The sequence below is a fragment of the Monodelphis domestica genome, chromosome 1 (genome assembly GCF_027887165.1).
Source record: "Monodelphis domestica isolate mMonDom1 chromosome 1, mMonDom1.pri, whole genome shotgun sequence".
Classification (NCBI taxonomy): Eukaryota; Metazoa; Chordata; class Mammalia; order Didelphimorphia; family Didelphidae; genus Monodelphis; species Monodelphis domestica.
The window spans coordinates 252,786,071-252,799,975 of record NC_077227.1 but is presented as its reverse complement, the minus strand read 5'-3'; the positions used below and the strand labels follow the sequence as shown (position 1 = coordinate 252,799,975).

Below are 13,905 nucleotides of genomic sequence, written 5' to 3'. Positions count from 1 at the left end.
CACTACTATCTATATCTGCCAACACACACACACACACACACACACACACACACACACACACACACACACAGTGGTCATTGGGAAAAGTGCTAGAATGGGAGCCAAGGGACATGCGTATATCAGCTCTGCCACTGTGATATCCTAGGTCAGTGATGGTGAACCTTTTAGAGACAGAGTGTCAGATACTCCCCAGTATTGTGCCTGACCCCCCAGAGACCAAGTGCTGCACCCTGCCCCCCCATGCCCTACCCCCACCCCTTTCCCACTTTGACCCCCCCTGTTACCCCAGACAGGGGAAGGAGGAAGCACACCCATTGGGCTGCTGGGCAGGGGGATGTGTGATGAGAAGTGCTTGTGAAGAGGAGGAGGAGAGTGGCCCAAGTGCTCTGCTCTCTTCTAGCTCTGCCTCCCTCCAGCTCTGCTCTCCTCCAGTTATGTGCCACACTGTGAGCTATACTTCCCTCAAACCTAGCTCCTCTTCAATTCCACCATAGGAATCACCTTCACCACAGACTCAACAGCCTGGCATCTGTATCACATCCTCATGAAGCATATGAACCCCCTCCCCTCCAGTGCCTTACCCCAGATAGTGTAAGGATGATATTAGAAAATAAGTATTGTTTTATTAGTTTAGGGATAAGAAGTAAAGTGGGTATTTGAGAAAAGAACTGAAGTTTGAAGCAGAGCTGAGAGAGCATGTTGCTTTCAGATGTGACAGTTATAACCATTTTTCTATGTCAATTACTGTCTTTGGCAGTTGACAGACACACACTCTCAGAGACTCTCTCAGGGCTGAAGGAGGTAACATCTTTGCCTCTTTCTCTGTCTGAGGGAAAGCTTTGAAGGAGCTCAGTGTTTTCCTTTCCCAACTTGGGAAACACTATTGACTATATCCATTGTGGTTTTTATAAATTGTTTAACTCTGAGAAGACCTAAGAAAAATCTGGTCTTTGGTTTGCACTCTGAGTCTGTTAAGAAGACTCAGAGTCCTAACTAGATTCTTGTTGAGACTCGAGCCTTTGCTATTTTATAATGTGAAGGTAAAATTAAGATTTATAAAGATAATAATGGTAGTTTTTATTTAGATAGTATAAATTTGGGTTAGTCAGATCAGGGAGGATTAGTGTAGCCTTATATATTTCAATAAACCTTTTATTTTTACAATAAGAATCTCTTTAGCGTCCTTGCGCCTGGCCCCGAAGGGAAGTTCACATTTGAGTTTCACTTTATCACTTTATCACTGAGGATACTTTTGATTACCTCTATCAAAAGTATCCAAACAGTTTGAACCTGATTGCCGAGTTAAACAGTTTTGAAACATTTTGAACCTATATTGAAACAGTTTTTCTATCCAAATATTTTATTTTATAACTCACCATTTTATTTTTACAGTTTGGCAAGCTAAATAGGACAAAGAACTTATCTTTTTTTTTAAAGGGTCCAATTGTCAATTTAGGCAATTGGAGCCATTATCTCAACAGGGAGTCTGTGGAAGCAGCTAGAGCTGAACTGTAGGTGGCTACAAAATCCATCTCCCAGTCAACTTGATACAAAGAATCTGTACTCTCAGAAAACCTGGTGAATTAGCTACATAAAATCACCATGGGATTTTCTCTAATAGATATGACTTCTCTCATTTTCACTATTGTACCAGAATATGTACAAAATGTTCTTACCTATGACTTTCTAATGCCAGTACTCTCATTAACACTCCCACATCTAATCTCTTATGTCCCTGTGCTACTATTGTTTATCATGTGCTTTTACATGATGATCAAATCTTTGGCAGTTGTGTTTAAACATTTAAAAGCAAGCTACTGTAAAGAGTGATCTAATGTTAAAAGTGAACTATCTAGAGACTAAACTAGACAGAATGTAAACTCAATATGAGGAATTACTCAAGGCTAAAGGGACAATGGCAGAAACTAATGAACATGAAGTAACTAAATTAGAAGGTGCAACTAAATCAGATAATCCAACTAAATAGAAATGGAACCTGAAGCATTAGAAACCAAAACAGCTCATATGTTTCCTTTCAGGAAGGTACCCACAGTGTCCCCAGAGCATGGTATAGTGAATCTCATGTGCCACCAAAAGTTTTACCCAGGCTGATATAGACAGTTTTAAGAAAAATACTCCATCATATGAAGAAGAACCCAAGGGTGTTGTAAAGCAGTTCAAGTGTTTAGTTAAGCTTTACAGTCCTTCTTATGTGGACTTTGACATCCTTATGGATGAATTATTAACAAAAAGAGAGAAAGAGCAGATTATACAGGACACTACTAATAACCGCCTAATTGCCGATTAGCCAACTCAGGATCCTGGTTGGGAATATAATTCTTTTGTAGGGTATAGAGACTTAACTACTGCCAGAGAGACAGTAATTGAAACTATGAGGCAAAATTCCAGATGCCCAGGAACCTGGTCTAAATTTGAGCACCTACAGTAGGAAGAGAGACTCCCTCGACTTTCCTCGATAGAATTATTGACTGTGCAGAAAAATGGAAAGGAAGAAGTGCTCCCATTGGGCTGCTGGGCAGAGAGGTAGATGAAGTGAGGAATGTCCTCAGGCACATAGAGAGGAGAGGAACAACTCTGTCCCAAGCCCTCTGGATTTCTAGTTTAAAAAAAAAAATTACTACAGGCACGTTCACAGAGAGGACTCTGCATGCCTTTTTTTGGCCCGTGTGCGGTCATGGTCCTAGGCAAATCATTTAACTTTTTATGGGTCTCATTTTTCTCATCTATAAAGTGGACTGGATTTCTAAGATTTCTTTATCACTCTAAAATTCAGTGATTTTATGATACCTGGTCTTCATACATGTACACCCAGCTTCTTTCCTCTCAATCCATCAATGAGTGTTCTTCCTCTCCTTTGAAGCCTAACTCAAAACATTCTTTCTCCCAAGTGTCTTTTAAATGACCTCCATCGGTCAAATTTTTTTATGCATCAGGATTCCTCAAAAACACACTAAGCATATTTACCCTTCTTTGCAGGTGTTCTTAGAGCATTTTTCATTAGAGTTCAACTAGATATCAGATTGTCAATTCCTTGAAGACAGAGGCTATGTTTTCTCTTTTATTTATATAGCTTTGAAGTGAGCATTTCCCAATTACTTGATGACTGACAAGTCTTCCCTTGCCAGAAAGCTTCCTTTAAAACATAATTCCTGTGAGTCCTTGCCATCTGGCCCTTGAGATAAGGATGTAGGATTTGGAGCCAGAGTCCTCTTCATGTTCTCCTTCTTTCTCCAAAAGATATGCTCATTGTCATGGACAAGAGTGATAATTTGAAATGAGGAAGTATTATGGAGTGACTATAAGGTGATGGGAATATAATGGATGTTGCTTTGGGAAATTACATCACCTTGCTTTATGTCACAGAATAGTCTGCTTTATGTGATATCTTATAAATATGTGCTTTTACCATGAGAAGTGAACAGGCTACAAACAGTTCCAGGATCTTACAATGAATGGCCAGTACAACAAGAACAAGAGTGAAGAAGGCCCTGTATTAATAAATGTTTGGTGATAATGTTGATCAAATACTGATTTTTAGCATGAGAGAACAGAGAAACCCTCTTGAAGTCTAGGGCTGGCTTTCTGCTTAGATAGCCTCCAAATGCTAACATCACTACATGAAATGGCCTATATCAGGGGTCTCAACAGCTCCCATGCCCATTTGGGGTAGTACTATCTTCCTTGGGTGTCTACCTTCCAAGTTCTTGGTCCATAGAGACTGTCCCAATATGCCAGTCATGATCCATATATAGCTACAGATTCTACTGGAATTGTTCTCTCTCTTTTTTAATATCTTCATTTTATTTTTTCTTTTTATATATTTTTTGTTTTCCCAGAATATATTTCTATACAATTTTTAAGTTTTCCAAAGTTATATAATCCATATTGTCTCCCTTCCTTCATAACATTGCTGTTAGTAGCCAAGTCTATTGCATCTGATCATTCCACAATATTGCAGTTAGTATGTATAAAATGATATCCTGGTTCTGCTTATTTCACTTTGCACCAGTTCACATAGGTCTTTCCAGCTCTTTCTGAAATCATTCCATTCATCATTCCATATAGCACAATAGTATTCCATCACCATCATATACCACAGTTTGTTTAGCCATTCCACAATTGAGGGACATCCCATTAGTTTCCAATTCTTTGTCACCACACAAAGAGTAGCTATAAATATTTCTGTACAAACAGGTCTTTTCACGTTTTTTTACCTCTTTGGGACATAGACCCAATAATAGTATTCTATACATTTTTTAAAATTCATTTTCTGACAATCCCTCCCTTCCTGTTCATTCCCCCTCCCCAAGAAGGCAGATAATATGATAATTGTTTTCTCTTGAAGATAACTATGGAAGGCAGCTCAGTGGCTCAGTGGATAGAGAAGCAGGCCTGGAGATTGGAGGTCCTGGGTTCAAATTTGGCCTTAGATACTGCCTAACTGTGCCCCTAGCAAATCACTTAACCCCAATTACCTAGCCCTTACTACTCTTCTGCCTTAGAACTAATACGTAGGATCAATTCTAAGATGGAAAGTAACAGTTTAAAAAATACTAAGGATCAAATCCTGTGATCTCTTCTTAGTCCTCATTCTCAACTTTTCTACCTAAATGAACATTGATACTTGATTCAAATGATACTGGTTTCCATGGAAACACATTCCTAGCCATTCTTCCAACTCCCCTGTGGGCATATAGTAGATAAGGTTACACAGCTACAATATTCTTAGAAATCCATGGTATCTTAGACCTTAGGTACCAAGACATTGCTTACCCCTTCCTTTTTTATACCATTTCCATTGATTTACCAGCCATTCACTAAATGCTTGCTATGTGCAAAGTACTATGAATAATAACCTCCTTTGGCTTATTTTAGTTCCTTTTTAAAAAAAATGATGAACTTAAGAAACACAAACATTTCCATATAGAGAGCAGAACAGAAAAATAAGATTACATATGAAATTTTAAATTTCTATTACACTCAACTTTACTTTTTAAAACATTAAATGTAATACGGTAGTACCAGCACTGCCCTGCTCACCAATATCACCATTATCTACACTGCCTTCTTTGTATTTTAATGTTTTATTGATATTTTCCGGTCATTTTGTATCATTAAACACTCCTCTACACATACTTCCTATCCCAACCCAATGAAATTCCATTCTTATAACAAATTAGACTAGTAGAACCCAAGGTTAGATATCTATTAGCTCTCTTTATTCCCATATTCACTGCCTGTCGATTAACACTGCATTTTATACATATCTCCCAAGAGGTGGATAGCAGATTTCATCATCTGTCTTAGAGTCATAATTTTGATCATTTCACTGATTGAAGTTCTTAAGTCTTTTAAAAGTTGTTTTCATTTGTTTGACTGTAGTTATTGCATAAATCATCCTTTTGGTTCTGCACATTTTATGTTGGTACAAACAAATACTAGTGTTCTATGACTCCATCTTTTTTGTCATTTCTTATAATGTAATACTATTCTATTACATTAATATACAATAATTTGCTCAGCCATTCCCTGATTGATAGGTACTTAAATTGTGTCTTGTTCTTGGTTTACAACAAAAGTTGTAACAAAAAGTGCTCCTGCACTTACTTAGAATCAATACTATTGATTCTAAAGCAGAAGACAGATAAGGGCTAGGCAATTGAGATTAAGCAATTTGCCCAGGGTCACACAGCCAGAAAGTGTCTGAAGTCAGACTGAAATCCAGGACCTCCCCTAACTCCTGACCTGGCTGTCTATCTACCGAGCCACCTAGCTGCCCCTTACTGTACATTTTCCTTTGATTTCTGCAGTATTGCCATCTTCTTTTTTTCCTATGTGTCTCCTTGCACCTTCTCAGTCTTCTCTTTCCCTTTTCATGTTGTTATTTCATTTTTAAGTCATGCCCAACTCTTTGTGACCCTATTTGGGATTTTCTTGGCGAAGATACTGGAGTGGTTGGCCATTTCCTTCGCGAGTTCATTTTACAGATGAGGAAACTAAGGCAAACAAGTTTAAGTGACTTGCCCAAAGTTATACAGCTAGTGTCTGAGGCCAGATTTGAACTCAGGAAGACAAGTTTTCCTGATTCCAAGCCTGGTATTCTATCCGCTATGCCATATACCCACCCTTCCCTTTTCATAGGTTTGATATAAGCTTTGCCCAAAACTTTGTTCTGGACCTTCTTTCCCTTCCCATTCTCAATCTTATCCTTGCTGTTTCCTCCACATTGCTGTAACCCAAGGTCAGATACTGATTAGCTCTCTTTATGATTATGATAGTAATCTTCCCACATCCCAAGTCTTTTTACTCCAGTTCTTCCTATCCACCAAATCATCGGATCACTCAAAAACCTTAGTTGTTTTGTTACCTCCCAGTTATTCAAGGATCTGAAATTTCAATTGTGCATTATCCTTCCACAAATACACAATCCATGTAAAATTAGTAGACAGTTTTTGAGAGTTTTTGTGGTCAAAAGATTCATTATTCTATAGCCAACCTGTTTCTGAACCTCTTAGAACTTAGCTAGCTTGGTTCTTAGGCAACAGATAACCAATCATTAGTTCTAAACTCAAAATTTTGTTTTGTTTTGTTTTGTTTTGTTTTACTTTGGAAGGATTTGACAGAGCCCATGCTTCTCTGTCAGGGTCTTAGAGTACCCATAGTCACCACCTTGCCACATAAAAGGTCTCAGAGGAGTGTTTTAATGGAAGGTTTCATTCTAAATAGCAGTATTTTAATAGAAGTTGCATACTAACTAAAGTACAGGCTTCTTAGCCTGGTGATAAAGACCTTCTACAATATGATTCAAGACTACTTTTCTATCATTACTCCTCTAAATGAATGATATGTTCTAGCCAAATTGAATTCTCTACACTTCTAGCCTATGCTTTTTTTTGGCTTTGCTTTGTTTTTAATATCTTTCTCAATTACATGTAAAAACAATTTTTAACCTTTGTTTTTGTCAAAATTTGAGCCAAATTCTGCCCCTCCTTCCCCTTTCCCCTCCATGATAAAACAAGCAATTTGATAGAGATTTTCCATATGCAAATACAAAGCATTTTTCAACATCAGTCATTTTATGGAAGAGAACTCAAATAAGCAAAGAAAGAAAGTGAAATATAGTATGTCTTAGTCTGCATTCAGACTCCATCAGTTCTTTCTCTGAAGGTGGATGGCATTTTTCACCCAAATCCTTGAGGATTGTCTTGGATCACTGTATTGCTAAGAAGAGCTAAGTCATTCACAATTGTTCACCATATAATAATGCTCTTACTGTGTATAATGTTCTCCTGGTTCTGCTCTCTTCACTCTGCATCAGTTCATGTAGATCTTTCCAGGTTTTTCTGAAATCATCCTGCCGATCATTTCTTATAGCACAATAGAATTCCATTACAATCATATGCCACAACTTGTTCAGCCATTCTCCAGTTGATGGACATCCTCTTTGCTTCTTATTCCATATCTCCCATTGAAATTCCACCCATCTTTCAAAGACCTAATTCACATGGTACCTATTCCATGATCTATTACCTTTTCTTTTTTTTAATCTTTACTTTCTCTCTTAGAATTGATACTAAGTATCAGTTCTAAGGCAGAAGAGAGGTAAGGGCTAGGCAATAGGAATGAAGTGCCCAGGGTTGTGCAGCTAGGAAGCATCTAAGACTAAATTTAAACCTAGGACCCCCATCTCTAGGCCTGGCTCTCTATTCACTTGAGTCATCTAAATGCCCCATTTAAATGCCCCTAATAAATGCTAACCATCCAAGTGACTAAGATTATCCCCACTCAAATCTATACCCAGCCTACCAGACAGAAGGTTCTCTAGAAAACTATCCTCACTGGGGTGGAGTTGGAAGCTGTGTTCCTACTATTCATTCCATCCCAATACTTCTCCCTCCCTTCAGTAATAAGGTTTTCCACTCACAGAGTCTCAGGGCCCAAGAATTCTATTTAATACCTTCTTGAACACCTTGAGCAGTCCATTCTGTTTTTGGATAACATCAGTTGTTAGAAAGTTCTAGTATGTTGAAAAAAGTAGTACATAATAAGCCCACTGAGGATCAGAAAAAAAATTGAGGGGAGGTCTTTGTTATACCCAATGCCTAGCGCAATGCTTGACATATAGGAGCTGTTTAATGAAGATTTGTTGGACTAAATTTAATTGAAATCTGCCTTCCTGTGACTGCCCCCTTTCATGGTATATTTCCCCTTTATCTTTAAATTGATTGATTTGTTTGTTTATTACATTTAAGTTCCTGAGTATCTCCTGACCTCTCCACTCCCCAAGCCAGAAAAGGCCTCATTTGACAAAAAGATGTATGTATATATAAAACCATGTCTTTCTTATTTCTATTTATCAGTTCTTTTTCTAGAGGTAGACATACAAGTCATTCTTCAAACAGTATTTCTGTTTCTATATATAGTGTTCTCTTGGTTCTGATCATTTTGCTTTTCATAATTTTATGAAAGTCCTTCCATTTTTTTAACTTTACTTGCTCCATCATTTCTTAAAGCTCAGTAGTATTCCATCACAACCATATGCCACAACTTGTTTAGCCATTCCCTAGTTGATGGCCATTCCCTCAGTTTCCAGCTCTTTGCCACCACAAGAGAGCTGCTACAAATATTTTAGAACATAAAAGTTATTTTCCATTTTCCCTGATCATCTTAGGAAACAAACGTAATAGTGGCATTGCTGGGTCTAAGGGTATACACAGCTTTATAACTCTTTAGGCATAATTTTAGATTGTTCTCCAAAATGGCTGGATCAGTTCACAGTGTACTGATTTCATATAGATCTTTCCTTTCTTTTAATTAACCAGCTCATCATTTCTTATGGTACAGTAGTATCCTATCAGTCATAACCAATCATATGCTACAACTTAGCCATTCCCCAATTGATGGACATTTCCTCAATTTCCAGTTCTTTGCACATCCCCTCCAACATTTGTCATTTGGCCCGTTTATCATTTTAGCCAATCTGATAGGTGTGAGAGAGCATGTCTCAGAGGTATTTCGATTTGCATTTCTCCTCTGTTTTTAAAACCAGCACCTGAGAAGGGAAAGTTTTTAAATGCTTTTCAGTTATCTACTGATTAGTCAGGACCAGTCACTCCTTTCAAACTCCCACTCTTTTGCACTTCACCTGTAACCATACTGGTCCCTAAAAAAATTGTCCTTTTTTGTCTCCCCTAGGAAAGAGAAGCTGGTTAGGAAGTGTGGAGATGATGCAAAAATCTACCTCGATTTCCAGATACACCTCATTTTTCTATTCACCTTTCTTTGTGTGCCCTCCTTGGGTGTCATCCTGCCAATCAATTACTCTGGAGAGATTCTGGGTAAGGGGAGCTCAGAAGCTGACTTCACTAAAGTCACAGTGCCTCCAGAGTCTGGAGGCAAAAAATGCATACCTTCAGTCATTGAGAGGCCTTGTTAAATGCCCTCTTTTATAAGCAGTGTCATGTAGAAAAGAGAATAGTCAAGAGGCATGGGTCCTTAACCTAGTTCTGCCATTGATTTACTCTCTGATGTTGGACAATTAATTTTAAACTCTTAGTTGCCTCAGTGTCTTCATCTATATCATGGGAATATAGTAACTGCCACTTTATATTTCACAGGAGTATAAAAATGAAATTGTTTCCATTTTGGAGGCATAGATGAAAACAACTTTAAAAATAAAAGTGATTGAGGCAACTAGGTGGCTCAGTGGATAGAGCACCTGGCCTGGATTCAAATCTGGCCTCAGACACTTCCTGTCTGTATGACACCAGGCAAGTCACTTAATAATCCCCTTTGCCTGTTCCTTTCCACTCTTCTGCTATGGAACCAATACATGGGATTGATTCTAAGACAGAAGGAAGGAAGGAAGGGTGTGTGGATAGAAAGTGTATTTTATTTTAATGACTTTTATAAATCTAGAGTCAACCCATTATAAGACCATAGGTACAAAGTACATTTAATAATAATGTTGTCAAGGCAAAAAATATACATTGTCAACATAGCATATGTCTTCCATTTCTTTTTTGTTGTTCACCCTTCATTTTCAAAGAGGACGAATGGCATCACAGGATGATGGCTTGACTTGTGCCTGAATTTGATTTTTTAAGCCCTTATCCTCTGTCTTAGAATTGATATTAAGTATCAGTTCCAAGGCAGAAAAGGGATAAAGTTTAGGCAATAGAGGTTAAGTGATTTGCCCAGGGTCACATAGCTAGGAAATGTCTGAAGTTAGATTTGAACTCCCATCTCCAGGCCTGGCTCTCTTTCCACTGAGCCACTTACCTGCCCCATTCATTGGATTTAAATGAAGCAGAGTTACTATAAGATGACCAGCTGATATGTGTGAGACCCTGCATGTTGCCTAGAAAATAATCAGTTTTTCCTCAGTTTCCATATTTTTTGGGGGAGGGGGACTAGATCTCCCTCTCTTGCTCAGGCTGGAAGTGTGTAAAGGCTTCTCACAAGTACCCTATCTCACTACTGACCTGTTTGTCAAACGTAAGAAGTTTTACTCTATTTCATTTCTAACTTGAGTCTATTTGTCTCTCCTTAGCCTCGTGGCACCTCTTCCCCAACTCTAGGAGGCTCACCATATTGGTATTGGACTCAGTTTATTCATTTGATTGGTCCTAGCCCTGCTGAAACTCATAATTCTTGAATTGATCAACCCATCCTCAAATGCCAGGCAGTTTCCACATTTCAACATTTGTTCTTCTGCTAGAGTTAAATATTTCTTTTTTCCTGAAGTTTTCCAGTGTTTCTATATATTGAATATATATCAACAAGTCTTACTATTATTTCTAATTTTTCCCCAAATAGCTATTTTTTTGTGCCTGGGATTTTGTTTGTCTAATGAATGCCTACAATAGAAACTGCCTCCATCAATCCAGAGCAGAAATTTGTCTGTAGTTCATAATCTGAGACAGTTGCCTGGGGTAATAAAAGATTGATGAACATACTCATGGGTGTAGTCACATAGCCAGTGCGTGTTAGAGGCAGGACTTGAATTCAGCCCTTTTTATGCCAAGATTATCCCACTATCCACTATACAACACTGCCTTTTACCATATGACCTTAAAATAATTTTATGCAAATATAAGCAATAGAAAGTAATGAAAATAAGCAGGGAATTTATATAATAATGACAAAATAAAATTGACTAGCAGGACCCATTCCATTATAGCAAGATTATAACAAATTAACCTTAATTTTTAAAGCATTTCTATATTTGTTCTTAGTTACTATTTTATGTTTTTGTTTTATATTATCATTAGAGTGTAAGTTAAGGAAACATAGCATTTAGCAGTGTGAGGCTAGAAAGACGCATCAGTAGTGTCAGAGACAAAAAGAGCATAATGAAAAAGAGCACTGGTTTGGATCCAGAGAATTTGGCCTAAAATCTTGGGAAAGCCCCTTCTTCTCCATGGACCTCCATTTCTTTATCTGTAAAATGAGGTGGTGAGTCTAAAGCAGAGGAATCAAATTCATACAGAAACAATCCCTATTTTGGGCCACATATTAACTGTGTTAGCCACAAATTAACATCATCTAATGTTCCCAATTCCATTGGTGATTAGACCTCTGGACTAGGTGATTCCTTTTTTTCCCTCTGAGCACATGAGAAAAGGACCTGTTATTGTCCCAACAAATCTAGGACCAGCTCATAAGGGACCAGCTTCTTCATGAGGAAGAAGAATAGGACTATGGGAAGTAATCCCAAAAGATCTAGTACAGCCTTAGCGAAGTATTGGCATGCATGCTGAGCTGGCACAGGTTTGGGGATCTGGGAAGCTGTTCTGTTCCCTCTCTTCCTAGTTCCAGGGTACATTGTTTGCATGCTCCACCCCTCTGTCCAGCCACCCAAAGCAAGCACTTCCTCCCTCCACTCTCTCTGGGATAATGTGAGGGGTTCATAGGCAGCTTGAAGTTGCAGTTTGGGCATATGAAAACCTTGAAAACCTTCACCAGTGCTGGTCTCGACATTCAGCTAGGATGCTTGAATTCTTGGAGGTGAGGCTACTGACAAACATTCTTCCTTTTCAGACCCAGACACTAACTTTGGCAGTTTCACCATTGTCAATGTCTCCAAAAAGTAGGTGCCAATGTCTTTTTAACTCCTTTCTGTCTTATCTGGGGAGGGAATAGTCAGGGAAATAGATCTGTTATTTTGATCTCCAACTTGGGCATCAGTTATTCTGCTGAGAGAGGACTGTTTTTCCCTAAAGATCTAGTTCCTGGGCTCTAAATGAATGAAGACATATACTCTGGATGGAGTTTAATGTACAGAGTTAGACATTAGGATAGCCAGCGTCTTTAAGGGATGTAACTGATTTACTAAAGTTAGTATTTTCTTTAGAATTTTATTAAATTATGTTTGTTGGTTTCATTAAAAATCCCAAGGATCTCCTTCATTCCCTTCCCTTGCACTGGAAAAGATACTATGTGACCCCCCAAATATATATATATATATATATATATATATATATATATATATATATATATATATATATATATATATAAACTATATCTTTTGTGTTTCCAATTATCAATTCATTTTCTGGAGATAGACATTCACAAGTTATTCTTAATTCATTCTGTAGCTATATATAATGCTTTATATATAGTTTATTTTATGTTTATAAATATATTTAATATATAAATAGTTTCACTTTTCATAATTTCATATAGGTTTTTCAATTTTTTAAAATTAACCTACTCATCTTTTCTTACAATGAAGTAATATATTATCACAATCATATGCCTCAACTTGTTCAACCATTACCCAATCGAAGGGTAACACCTCAATTTCCATTTCTTGTTCTTTTCCTTTTCCTCTAATCACCCAGGGAAACTGACCCAACAGTGGTATTACTGGATGTAAGGCTATAGCAGTTTTATTACTCTCTGGGCATAATTCCAGCTTATTCTGCAAAATGGTTGGATCAGTTCACAGTTCCATCAACAGTGTATTTAGTGTCCCCATTTCCCTACATCCTACTAAGTCTAATATTATTTGAATTTTTTTGTGTGCTTAAGTCTTCCTAGCAATATGATAAATTTTTAAAAGCTAATGCAATGGATAACAGAATCAGGATCCTGGTTAAGTGGTTAAAAGTCAAGATGAAATTTAATAAGGTTAAAAATAAGCTGTTTGGGTTCAAGAAGTCAACTGTACATGGTACAGGTTGGAGAAAATAAGGTTGTACAACAGATTATATACAAAAATCTTGGGCAGGGAGCTTTATTTCAAACATCAGTTTTGTGATGTAGCTGCCCCTCCACACCACCAAGTTAATAGCTTCTTAAGTAATATTACCTAATGTGTAGTGTTCAAAATCAGAGAGGTGAAATCCTGATCTAGTCTACCCTAATCAGACAGCATTTGGAATATTGAACTTAGCTCTGGAAATCATGTTTTAAGATGGATTTTGTTCAAGCTGAAGGTGGACCATGATGGTATGAGAATTGGATACAATGACATGAAGATCAGTCAAAAGAAACTATGTCCCCTACTTAGCTATCATTCTGCCAGTCAGGTACTCTGAAAATCTTCTGAGTAGGGGAAGATCAGAAGATATTATCTCCCAAAAGACTAGTAGAATGAAGGAAAGGTGGTTCAATGGATAGAGAGACAGGCCTGGGGTCTAATCTGGCCTCAGACATTACCACCCTTCTGCCTTGGAACTGATACTTAGTGATGATTCTAAAACATAAGGTAAAGATCGCTGGGGGTTTTCTTAATGAAGGAAAGAGTATTTCAATGGGAGATAAAAGAAAAAGAAGGTATTAAGGGAAACAAGACAGCTATCTTCAAATATGGGAATGAAGAATCAGATTTTGTCTGCATGACTTCAGAAGGCAAAACTGAGACCACTAGGTGGAAGT

At 37.7% G+C, this 13,905-nt stretch overlaps 1 protein-coding gene across 16 annotated transcripts in view; it reads left to right on the top strand.

The window, feature by feature from the left end:
* Positions 1-13,905, top strand: part of TMEM63C (transmembrane protein 63C) — a 230,531-nt gene that overhangs the window by 176,103 nt on the left and 40,523 nt on the right. For all 16 annotated transcript variants that reach the window (XR_001626537.2, XR_457336.3, XM_056810623.1 and 13 more), the window contains 2 exons: positions 9,217-9,359; positions 12,064-12,112. Coding sequence is in view for 14 of the 16 variants with exons in the window: in XM_056810623.1 (XP_056666601.1) it covers positions 9,217-9,359; positions 12,064-12,112 (192 nt within the window). In the remaining 2 variants the exon portion in view is untranslated. The remainder of the gene's footprint in view (positions 1-9,216; positions 9,360-12,063; positions 12,113-13,905) is intronic.